The sequence below is a fragment of the Oncorhynchus mykiss genome, chromosome 26 (genome assembly GCF_013265735.2).
Source record: "Oncorhynchus mykiss isolate Arlee chromosome 26, USDA_OmykA_1.1, whole genome shotgun sequence".
Lineage (NCBI taxonomy): Eukaryota > Metazoa > Chordata > Actinopteri > Salmoniformes > Salmonidae > Oncorhynchus > Oncorhynchus mykiss.
This window is the reverse complement of record NC_048590.1, coordinates 26336541-26349238: the sequence shown is the minus strand read 5'-3', so window position 1 is coordinate 26349238 and position 12698 is coordinate 26336541. Positions and strand designations below refer to the sequence as shown.

Genomic DNA, 12698 nt, shown 5'->3' with positions numbered 1-12698 from the left:
GTTCATCCTTGGGAGCAATTTCCAAACGCCTGAAGGTACAACATTCATCTGTACAAACAATACTACGCAAGTATAAATACCATGGGACCACGCAGCCGTCAAACTGCTCAGGAAGGAGACGCGTTCTGTCTCCTAGAGATGAACGTACTTTGGTGAGAAAAGTGCAAATCAATCCCAGAAAAACAGCAAAGGACCTCGTGAAGATGCTGGACGAAACAGGTACAAAAGTGTCTATATCCACAGTAAAACGAGTCCTATATCTACAAAACCTGAAAGGCCGCTCAGCAAGGAAGAAGCCACTGCTCCAAAACCGCCATAAAAAGCCAGACTACGATTTGCAACTGCACATGGGGACAATGATTGTACTTTCTGGAGAAATGTCCTCTGGTCGGATGAAACAAAAATAGAACTGTTTGGCCATAATGACTAGAGGTCGACCGATTATGATTTTTCAACGCCGATAGCGATTATTGCAGGACCAAAATAAGCCGATATCGATGAATTGGCCGTTTTTTTAAATGTATTTGTAATAATGGCAATTACAACAATTCTGAATGAACACTTATTTTAACTTAATATAATACATCAATAAAATCAATTTAGCCCGAAATAAATAATGAAACATGTTCAATTTGGTTTAAATAATGCAAAAACAAAGTGTTGGAGAAGAAAGTAAAAGTGCAATATGTGCCATGTAAGAAAGGTAACATTTAAGTTGTTTGCTCAGAACATGAGAACATATGAAAGCTGGTGGTTCCTTTTAACATGAGTCTTCAATATTCCCAGGTAAGAAGTTTTAGGTTGTAGTTATTATAGGAATTATAGGACTATTTCTCTCTATACGATTTGCATTTCATATACCTTTGACTATTGGATGTTCTTATAGGCACTTTAGTATTGCCAAGTGTAACAGTATAGCTTCCATCCCTCTCCTCGACGCTACCTGGGCTCGAACCAGAAACACATCGACAACAGCCACCCTCGAAGCAGCGTTACCCATGCAGAGCAAGGGGAACAACTACTCCAAGTCTCAGAGCGAGTGACGTTTGAAACACTATTAGCGCGCACCCCGCTAACTAGCTAGCCATTTCACATCGGTTACACCAGCCTAATCTCGGGAGTTGACAGGCTTGAAGTCATAAACAGCGCAATGCTTGAAGCATTGTGAAGAGCTGCTGGCAAAATGCACGAAAGTGCTGTTTGAATGAATGCTTACGAGCCTGCTGGTGCCTACCATCGCTCAGACAGACTGCTCTAACAAATCATAGACTTAATTCTAACATAATAATTTAAAAAAAAATGTAAATCTGGCAAATTAGTTCGCAATGAGCCAGGCGGCCCAAATTGTTGCATATACCCTGACTCTGCGTGCAATGAACGCAAGAGAAGTGACACAATTTCACCTGGTTAATATTGCCTGCTAACCTTTCTTTTAGCTAAATATGCAGGTTTAAAAATATATACTGCTCTGTATTGATTTCAAGAAAGGCATTGATGTTTATGGTTAGGTACACGTTGGAGCAACAACAGTCCTTTTTCGCGAATGCGCACCACATCGATTATATGCAACGCAGGACACGCTAGATAAACTAGTAATATCATCAACCATGTGTAGTTATTATGATTGATTTATTTAAAAAAAAATAAGTTTAATGCTAGCTAGCAACTTACCTTGGCTTCTTACTGTATTCGCTTAACAGGCAAGCTCCTCATGAGGCAGGTGGTTAAGAGCGTTGGACTAGTTAACCGTAAGGTTGCAAAATTGAATCCCTGAGCTGACAAGGTAAAAATCTGTCGTTCTGCCCCTGCACAAGGCAGTTAACCCACCGTTCCTAGGCTGTCATTGAAAATAAGGATGTGTTCTTAACTGACTTGCCTCGTTAAATAAAGTTGTAAAAAATAAATAAATTGGGGTCCAAAAATACAGATTTCAGATTGTTATGAAAACTTGAAATCGGCCCTAATTAATCAACCATTCTGATTAATCGGTCGACCTCTAATAATGACCATCATTATGTTTGGAGGAAAAAGGAGGATGCTTGCAAGCCGAAGAATGTTGTGGGGGTGCTTTGCTGCAGGAGGGACAGGTGCACTTCATAAAATAGATGGCATCAAGTGGGAGGAAAATCATGTGGATATATTGAAGCAACATCTCAATACATCAGTCAGGAAGTTAAAGCTTGGTTACAAATGGGTCTTCCAAATGGACAATGACCCCAAGCATACTTCCAAAGTTGTGGCAAAATGGCTTACGGATAACAAAGTCAAGGTATTGGAGTGGCCATCACAAAGCCCTGACCTCAATCCTATAGAAAATGTGTGGGCAGAACTGAAAAGGCGTGTGCGAACAAGGAGGCCTACAAACCTGACTCAGTTACACCAGCTCTGTCAGGAGGAATGGGCCAAAATTCACCCAACTTATTGTGGGACACTTATGGAAGGCTACCCGAAATGTTTGACCCTAGTTAAACAATTTAAAGGCAATGCTACCAAATACTAATTGAGTGTAGGTAAACTTCTGAACCGCTGGGAATGTGATGAAAGAAATAAAAGCTGAAATAAATAATTCTCTACTAATTATTCTGACTTTTCACATTCTTAAAATAATGTGGTGATCCTAACTGACTAAAGACAGGGAATGTTTACTTGGAGTAAATGTCAGGAATTGTGAAAAACTGAATTGAAATGTATTTCGCTAAGGTGTCTGTAAACTTTCGACTTCAACTTTATATCTCTGCAGTACTCAGGAAATTAAAAACATGTTTTCAGGAATGGGTTACAAAAAAGTTCTGATTTTAATAAAGACGACACTTTCTACTTTGTAGGGGATTTGAGGGAGTAAAAAAAGAGACATAGGCTAGCCTAAGTCCACTGGCTATTTGAGATGTATTGAGATGTACAATGGACTTTCACTGTGAAATTGGACATGTTTAATACTGTTGTTTGTCAAAGGGCTTATAGATATGTTGTTGAAGTGCTGTATTGAGACATATTGCGAAACCATATGAAAAGAGATTTGGAGGATGAATCAGTGTACCTGGCACTGAGTATTGCCAACATAACTTGGAAAAACAAAAGCTGCTCTGAAACAGTTGTCAATTTGCCACACAAATAGCACATGACCTTTAAGCAAGTACAGTGTGAGATACATCTGAGATACTTAAAGACATCTCAAATTCTACACTTTCACATTTGACTGTGCAGCGACCCACTCCTCTCAGTGACTCTACTCTTTGCTGCAGATCTCGAGCAACCCCAGTTCAGCTCGGCTGTTGCATCAGTCAAGACGGCTGACATGCTGCTGCGGAGACACCCCTAACTGTTCAGCCAACCAGTGCACCCTTGGTTGTTGTTCAGTGGGACTAGGCCATGGTGAATATAATCTATTTGGACCTACAACTACACCATAAAAATAGGGCCTAGGCCTATATTGTACTCTAGTATCTGACTCTTTTTTAAAGTCATCATCTGAGTGATGACTGTATGTTTAAACATTAAATATTGAAATTACTGCTGGCACAGTGTTGGTAAACACTTCCACAGAATGCATTAATGGCTTTCAACCCTTTTTGTGTTGTGACCTCAATGAGGCAGCCTTTATCCTCTCACACTCATGATAGCACTACAAATATGTGTAGGGTATGGGACCATAAACACAAATTACTTTAATAACATAATTTCATGTTAAATAAATAAAATAAAAATCATTTGTGGAGTCATTTACCAGCTGAATAAATAGCCTAGTTGACTTGTGACGAACAACAGTAACATGTTGACATTGCATCAAGGTAAGCAACTTTTAAAGCTACATTGAATGGTATAAAAATCGAATACTTTCCTACATTCATAAGACTAGCCTATTATTCTATTTTATTTTCTTATATAATCTACACATAGATCTAATACACACCAGATCACTTGGCCAATTCCTACTAATATTTTCTAGACAGCAGGAATGCAAAAAAATAGGCTAGATCTGCTATGCCTGCCAAAGAGGTCCTCACCTTTGTAAGGAGGATAAATAATAAACTGGGTCAAAAGGGTAAATGTATCATGTGGCATTGTGCATGAAATTGACAGGATTTAAGGCAAAGTATTTCCTTTTTTATATTGCATAATCGTGACATACATATAGGAAACAAACAGGATTAAACTAGCTTTAGTGTTAAAGCAAATACTCTAAAATAAAAACAGATTTACGCGTGACGTTACACTGATGATGCTTTCAAGACAACTGGAAATTTGGAGAGAAAAAAACCCCAGGTCAAATCATGACGTCAGTGATCTTCAGGTCGGAAAGACGGCGCTCTTGGAAGATGCCTGGGTTTCTTATTTGGAATTCCGGGATGGATGACCATTCAAACCAATTTTTCCCAGTCAGAGCTCGTTTTTTCCGAGTTCCCAATTGTATTGAATGCACTGAAGTCGGCGATTTCCGATTTCCTAGTTATTCTGAACGCGGCATCGGCTTTAGATCTGTTTAGATGCAATGCCAAAGCGACGTAGATGGATGCGGAGCGCTGGCGTTCACCTCGACCGAGGCGGCCAAATAAACCAGGGCAGTCGCTCTCACAACACACATGTACGAGAGTAACAGCGTATATCAACGAAAAGAACTAAAACAACACAGACAAGAAAAAATGAAAGTCTCAGTTTAACATAAAATAGATGTATTACCTTTGGAATATAGGGATTTGGGGGAATTCAGGTCGAGATCCGCGCTGAGTAGGGATATAAAATCAGAGGGCATCGTAATGCCTCTGAAGAGGAGGGGAAATCGGACGCCCTCAGATATGAACGTCGCTGAGCTAGCAAGCTAGAAATAAATATTTCTCTGAGACTGAATTAATGGAAAATAAATATACTGATAACAAACAAAACGCTATTTGGCATATAGACTACGTATATCTTGAACCAGTCGTTATTAGCCTGTGTAACACGCTTCTTTCTGCCTCCTTCACGTTCGTGTTTGTCAAATGTGTTCAGTTCGTCTATTTTCTGTACAGCCCCGCCCCCTCCCCCCCCATGACGCAAACCCGTCAGCTAAGATAAGACAGTAGCCACTGGACAATAATCTGTCACATGATTGTAGGCCTACAACTAGTCTGACATTTGCATAATTGAAAGTGTAACAGCACTAGGCCTACTCAAATAATAAAGGATAAGTCAATCGGATAATTGTCATTCTTGCATTTGGTGATCTCCCCCAAATGTCAATGTAGTTATAGGATAATGCACAAGCAAATGGTCATGATGAGATTGGTCACAGCTTTTCTTTCTTTCTGGAACAGTGGCTATAAATCATGCAGGTGCATCCACTCATCACTTTGGCCATTTCTGACGTGTTATGTCATATATGTGATATTATAAGAGTAAACAAATACTGTGGCACTGCAACTCCTACAACTTTCAAAAGTAACAGCATAGCTGTTGGCCGTTGAGGTATGCATTATACTTGCCAAAGTATTTGCAGCTTGTCACCTGTGCTAGTTTATCACACATTAAAGTCCTCAACCTTTTTCCACAGAACCAGTTCTTGGATATTAGAGTATTATGAAAGGATCATGGTTCTATGATATGCATCTCATAAGGCCAAACTATCAACAGAAATAAGAGGATTTTGATTCAGTGTGAGATACTATTTGATAAACGTTTGAAGGTTTCTATGGATTTTAACAGTTACATGTTTTTCACTTATGCCACCTGTTTAAGTATGATAACTATCAGTTTAAATAAATATACAGACTTTTAAAATAAAATAAAAATCACTTCTAAAACACAATGAGCTTCTTGAGTGGAATGAACAATGATATGCTTATAAATCCTAACAATGGCCAAGAGCAAAGTTAACGCAGCAGCAAGGTAATTGCAGAAACCTGTTTGTTGATTGGGGCATGACTGTAACAATGGGTGTACTGCACTGTACTGTAGATCTTGTGAGTTATGTGAGACTTTATTCATGTCATATGTACCCTTTAGAAAGTTTCCAGGTTTGAAGATAGACATTAAAGTAAAGATTGGAGGATGGCACACTGACTTCTGCCAGAACAAATCCCAACATCAAATCAAATTGTATTGGTCACATGTGCAGAGTACAACAGGTGTAGGTAGACCTTACAGTTAAATGCTTACTTAGGAGCCCATTCCAAACAATGCAGAGACCTAATCATAGACCTAATCTCACCACTGCACTCACCACATGCATCCTAAAATAGCCATTCACATGCCATGGTCTACATCTGTGATTGATCATTACTTTCTCAGTGCATTGAGTTAATCAACAGCAAATGTTTCGTCAGTTGTTTCACATTCACAAGTTCATTACTCTTTCTATAAAAAGAAAACAAACTTCAAACGACCTGTGGCCTTAGTGTTTATGACCGTGTCCTTGGGATTTAATGCTTTTATTGGCCCTATGATTTTGCTGATAATCAAGCCTCTCTCACCCTTCCAAATACTTTCTGTTCAGTTCATTTTAAAAAAAAATGTTTGACAGGTGGGCTACATTTCAAGTAAAATAGACAGTAGGCCAGCGATAAAATATCTCCCTGCCCAGCTTGTAGCAACCTAACAACCTAAGGATTTATACAGAGGGTTATAAGTAGTTTATAAACTGCTCATTATTCGTTTATAAGGCACTACCCTAACTCCTCCATCCAAGAAGTCTCATCAATCTTTGTAGAAAACAACCAAAATTCTAAATATTATGTGCAGTTAGCACACACAGGGTGAGGCATGTCATGCACACAACATGTGGCAAATACTACTAACCTTGGATGAGAATGAGGGTAATGAAATTACCAAGGGCTGATTATTATTAACTCTGAAGAAACGCGAGAAGAGAGTTCACTATAAAGTGAAGCCCCAACTCTAAGAGCTACATCTATAACGATGGAAAATACATTAGGATACAATTTATTGATTGATTTGTCCACCAAGATCCATGTCTGTCTGGTCATCACGAGTAACATTGAAAATAGGTCAAATGTCTAAATTCAAAAGCACTTACATGCTAGAATAAAACTATGACAGGATGGGACAGTGTGTAAGAGTTATTTCTGCGTTTTACAGCCCTCTAGTGTTAAAATCAGGGACAGCCCAACCCATGTAGGAATCCATACTAAAAAACTTGAACTGCAACTTCGCAATGATTCTACACAAAGTATATTCTGGACTCGTTCGAGTAAAAAATAGCCTGACAAATTCATTTAAGATATTTCGCCTAACAATTTTTTTAAAGGGTATTCAAATCTATGCAAAATGCACGTTAGAACCCAAACGGAGCATTTTTTTGCGCAGCTTTGATAAATCCATACCATTGGCTCTTTGGTCACATGACCCTACGCGAAGGATTGTGGGATTGTGGAGCAGTGACGGTGGTTGTGGTTCTCTATCGCGAAAATATTTTCTATTTAATTTAATTCACACATAAACATGCCGGATTTGGCTGTTGAGAAAGTGATTGTCCATCCCTTGGTGCTCCTGAGTGTGGTGGATCATTTTAACAGGTAAATTATTCGAATGAGCTAGACAGTTGTTGATGATTGTTCAAAAATGTGGACTCACTGTTGTTTCCCAAATAACAGTGAAGTTTAGCTAGCTAGCTAACTAACGTAAACGACTAGCTAGCGGCAGTAAATTAACTTAGAGCAATCAAGCTAACGTTAGCTAACTAGCTACTGTGCAGCTAACTAGCTGATTCACCTCGGAAGGCTCTGATTCACCTATGTTACTGCTATCCAGTATAGCTAGTAGCTAGCTAACGTTAGATACACAAGTTCTCATATTACACAAATGGCAGGTTTCCTCAACGAATAGTGAGTGCATCGTTTATGCACTGTACTAGCTATTGTAACTAGCTAACGTTAACCAGCTTGTAACGCGTTAGCTCCATCCGCGCTCTCTAGTCAGGGATGTCACTGTCACAAGTGTGCAACAAAGGCAGTTCAGAAACTCTGTCTGTAGCTAACAGCCTACTCTTGTTCTGTATTTGATCAGAATCGGTAAAATTGGAAGTCAGAAGAGGGTTGTGGGTGTACTTCTCGGCTCATGGCATAAGAAGGTTCTTGATGTGTCCAACAGCTTTGCAGGTGAGTTTCCTAACGTTACCTATTTCTACAACCACGGTCTATTCTTTGATTACACTCTGGTTTCTTGTTGACCTGGCTGATTTCTCCCCCCCCTTCTTCCAGTGCCATTTGACGAGGATGACAAGGATGATTCTGTGTGGTTCCTGGACCATGACTATTTGGAGAACATGTACAACATGTTCAAGAAAGTCAATGGTAAGTCTCGAGTTCTTTGTAACTTAGTGTGCATTTTAATAACACTAAATTCTACTCTACAATGTGATTTAGTGATTGAACATATATTCCCATTGTTTCAGCAAGGGAAAGAATAGTTGGTTGGTATCACACGGGCCCCAAACTACACAAGAATGACATTGCCATCAATGAACTCGTGAAGCAATATTGTACTAATTCTGTAAGTATAAGTACAACATTTTAGTTGAATTTAATACAAAATGTTGATGTCATTTTTTACTTAGCAATTACATATTACTACTGATGTCAGTGATATGAGTAAACATACTATGGTACAAAGATTTTAATTTGATTTTTTTGGTTGTTTATAGGTTTTAGTCATCATTGACGTGAAACCGAAAGACCTGGGTCTACCAACGGAGGCCTACATATCTGTGGAGGAAGTGCATGATGTATGTTTTTAACACGGGAATTATTGAATGAATGTAAAAGTGGAACTACAATTCTCTATTACCTCTGCAACAAAGTTTTATGCTGCATGTCAGTTTTACATCTACCACTTAGTGAAATCAAAAAAATTGTAGGATTAGAAAGAATGTCACTGTACAAATCAAAGTTTATGTCGTGGAGCAAAGGATGCCTTTTGAGCTTTAATGTTGAGGAAAACTGACAAATTCACTTGAGAAGAAGGTCCAATGGTTGTAACATTCCTTTTGTTTTTAGGATGGCACTCCAACGTCCAAGACTTTTGAACATGTCACCAGTGAGATTGGTGCTGAAGAAGCAGAGGAAGTGGGAGTGGAGCATTTACTCCGGTAAGACATGACCCATGCATGTGTTTGTACTTGTCATTTGTCTTGAAGTTCAATATGTAAATGACTGTCGTTCTTGTATTATTGCTCATAATTTTTTCAGACCAGATCTGGGTTCAAATACACGTATATTTAAGTATCTGGTACTGAATTATTATTTTTTTTTTTTCCTGTTTTGAGTATTTTCAAATACACAGCCCAAAACAAGTACTTTCATTTGAGTATTTGAATGGTTATTTGTAAAAAAAAAAAATAATAATAATTGTATTTGAAACCATTTTCAAATACTTATTTCAAATACTATTTTCAAATACCTGGGTTAAGTGCATGGGTGTGTATTTGAGTCAGTGTATTTTCAAATGCTTTCCAAGTGTATTTCTAAATATACTGAACAAAAATATAATCACAACATGCAACACTTTCAAAGATTTTACTGAGTTACAGTTCATATAATTAAATCAGTCAATTGAAATAAATTCATTAGGCCCTAATCTATGGATTTCACCTGACTGGGAATACAGATCTGCATCTGTTGGTCACAGATACCTTTTAAAGTAGGGGTATGGATCAGAACCAGTCATTATCTGGTGTGAACACCATTTGCCTCATGCAGCATGACACATCTCCTTCGCATAGAGTTTATCAGGCTGTTGATTGTGGCCTGTAGAATGTCTTCCCATTCCTCCAGCGAAGTTGCTGGATATTGACGGGAACTGGAACACGTTGTTATACATGTCACCCATTTAGCAAGATTGGGATGCTCTGGATTGACATGTCTGGTGAGTATGCAGGTCATGGAAGAACTGGGACATTTTCCTCTTCCAGGAATTGTGTACAGATCCTTGAGACATGGGGCCGTGCATTATCATGCTGAAACATGAGGTGGTGGATGAATGGCAAGACAATGGGCCTAAGGATCTCGACACAGTATCTCTGTGCGTTCAAATTGCCATCGATAAATTGCAATTGTGTTCGTTGTTCGTAGCTTATGCCTGCCCATTCCATAACCCAACCACCACCATGGGGGACTCTGTTCACAATGTTGACATCAGCTTATGAAACATGGGAGTATAAAATGTTTACATGTTACGGTTATATTTTTCTTCAGTGTACACTAAAACATTCAATATTCTTTTCAAATAAAATGTTTCTGGATACGTACAGTACCAGTCAGAAGTTTACTCATTCAAGGGTTGTTTTTTTTTTTTTTTTGTAATTATTATTATTTTTTTTACATTGTAGAAAGTAGTGAAGACATCAGAACTATGAAATAACACATGGAATCATGTAGTAAGCAAAAAAAGTGTTAATCATATCAAAATATATTTTCAATTTGAGATTCTTCAAAGTAGCTACCCTTTGCCTTGATGACAGCTTTGCACACTCTTGGCATTCTCTAAACCAGATTCATGAGGTAGTCACCTGGAATGCATTTCAATTGACAGGTGTGCCTTGTTAAAAGTTAATTTGTGGAATATCTATCCTTAATGCGTTTGAGCCAATGAGTTGTGTTGTGACAATGTAGGGGTGGTATACATAAGATAGCCCCATTTGTAAAATACCAAGTCCATATTATGTCAAGAAACAGCTCAAATAAGCAAAGAGAAACGACAGTCTATCATTACTTTAAGACATGAAGGTCAGTCAATGTGGAAAATTTCAAGAACTTTTAAAGTTTCTTCAAGTGCAGTCGCAAAAACAATCAAGTGCTATGATGAAACTGACTCTCATGAGGACCGCCACAGAAAAGGAAGACCCACAGTTACCTCTGCTGCAGAGGATCAATTAATTAGAATGAACTGTACCTCAGATTGCAGCACAAATAAATGCTTCACAGAGTTCAAGTATCAGACACATCTCAACATCAGCTGTTCAGAGGAGACTGCATGAATCAGGCCTTCATGGTTGAATTGCTGCAAAGAAACCACAACTAAAGGACAACAAAAAGATGAAGAGACTTGTTTGGGCCAAGAAACACAACAATGGACATTAGACCGGTGGAATCCTGTCCTTTGGTCTGATGAGTCCAAATGTACGATTTTTGGTTCCAACCGGCGTGTCTTTGTGAGACGCAGAGTAGGTGAACGGAGGATCTCCGCATGTGTGGTTTCCACCGTGAAATATGGAGGAGGAGGTTTAATGGTGTGGGTGTGCTTTGCTGGTTACATGGTCTGTGATTTATTTAGAATTCAAGGCACACTTAACCAGCATGGCTACCACAGCATTCTGCAACGATACGCCATCCCATCTGGTTTGCGCTTAGTAGGACTATCATTTGTTTTTCAACGTGACAATGACCCAAAACACACCTCCAGGCTGTGTAAGGGGTATTTGACCAAGGAGAGTGATGGAGTGCTGCATCAGATGACCTGGCCTCCAAAATCACCAGACCTCAACCTAATTGAGATGGTTTGGCATGAGTTGGACCGCAGAGTGAAGGAAAAGCAGCCAACAAGTGCTCAGCATATGTGGGAACTCCCTCAAGACTGTTGGAAAAACATTCCAGGGGAAGCTGGTTGAGAGAATGCCAAAAGTGTGCAAAGTTGTCATCAGGGCAAAGTGTGGCTACTTTGAAGAATCAAATCTATTTTGATTTGATTAACATGTTTTTGGTTACTACATGATTCCAAATGTGTTATTTAGTTTTGATATCTTCACTATTATTCTACAATGTAGAAAATATTAAAAACGAAAGAAAAACCCTTTGAATGAGTAGGTGTGTCCAAACTCTTGACTGGAACTGTACTTTAAATGTATATGAAAGTAATTGAAAAACTAGTATTTTAATCCAAGTCTGATTCTTACCATAAACATTTAAGGCCAGTTTTTCCACCAAAAAGGGAAACCGGTTGACTTAAAACATGCAAGTCACTAAAATGAAATGTTTTGTGTCTCTATCCAGAGACATCAAGGACACAACAGTTGGCACCCTGTCTCAACGCATCACCAACCAGGTGCATGGCCTAAAGGGCCTCAACTGCAAGTTAGTGGATATCAAAGGGTATTTGGACAAAGTTGCCGCAAGTAAGCTGCCCATCAACCACCAGATCATCTACCAGCTGCAGGATGTCTTCAACCTGCTGCCTGACGTCAACCTTCAAGAGTTCATCAAGGCATTTTACCTCAAGACCAATGACCAGATGCTGGTGGTTTACCTGGCTTCACTCATCCGCTCCGTGGTTGCTCTTCACAACCTCATCAACAACAAGGTCGCCAACCGAGATGCAGAGAAGAAGGAAGGCCAGGAAAAAGATGACAGCAAGAAAGAGAAGAAAGAGGACAAGGAAAAAGAGAAGGGAGACACTAAGAAAGATAAGAAGAAGGAGAAGAAATGAGGAAGCAATGGTCATTTCTGACTACAGACTGACTTTGTTTTTGTTCTTCCCACCTGTCAGACACTATCTTGTTGTTGTTAAGACCCTCTCATTTTCAGAATGGATTAAAAGAGTGAAGGGAATTGGTCATTTGTTTGTCTACTCCACATAAGTCTAATCATTTTTCATTCTTATGCAGCCCATTTGGTTAATGTTGACAAAATACTAGTTTGCTATGGTTCAAAACTATTTTTATTCATTTCACAACAAACATGTTACTAATACAACATAGTAATTATCTTGTATCC

The 12698-nt window shown here is 38.8% G+C and overlaps 2 protein-coding genes across 3 annotated transcripts in view; one reads left to right on the top strand and one right to left on the bottom strand.

Moving 5' to 3' along the window:
- Positions 1–5007, bottom strand: part of nfat5b (nuclear factor of activated T cells 5b) — a 60073-nt gene extending 55066 nt beyond the window's left edge. For both annotated transcript variants that reach the window (XM_021586165.2, XM_021586164.2), the window contains exon 1: positions 4678–5007. Coding sequence is in view for 1 of the 2 variants with exons in the window: in XM_021586164.2 (XP_021441839.2) it covers positions 4678–4750 (73 nt within the window). In the remaining variant the exon portion in view is untranslated. The remainder of the gene's footprint in view (positions 1–4677) is intronic.
- Positions 5008–7315: 2308 nt separating this feature from the next.
- psmd7 (proteasome 26S subunit, non-ATPase 7) lies at positions 7316–12685 on the top strand. Its single transcript, XM_021586163.2, has 7 exons — positions 7316–7508; positions 7999–8090; positions 8193–8285; positions 8387–8484; positions 8636–8716; positions 8988–9079; positions 11979–12685. Exons 1-7 carry the CDS (start codon positions 7435–7437, stop codon positions 12409–12411), a joined length of 963 nt encoding a protein of 320 aa, XP_021441838.1. The 5' UTR covers positions 7316–7434; the 3' UTR covers positions 12412–12685.
- Positions 12686–12698: the final 13 nt, after the last annotated feature.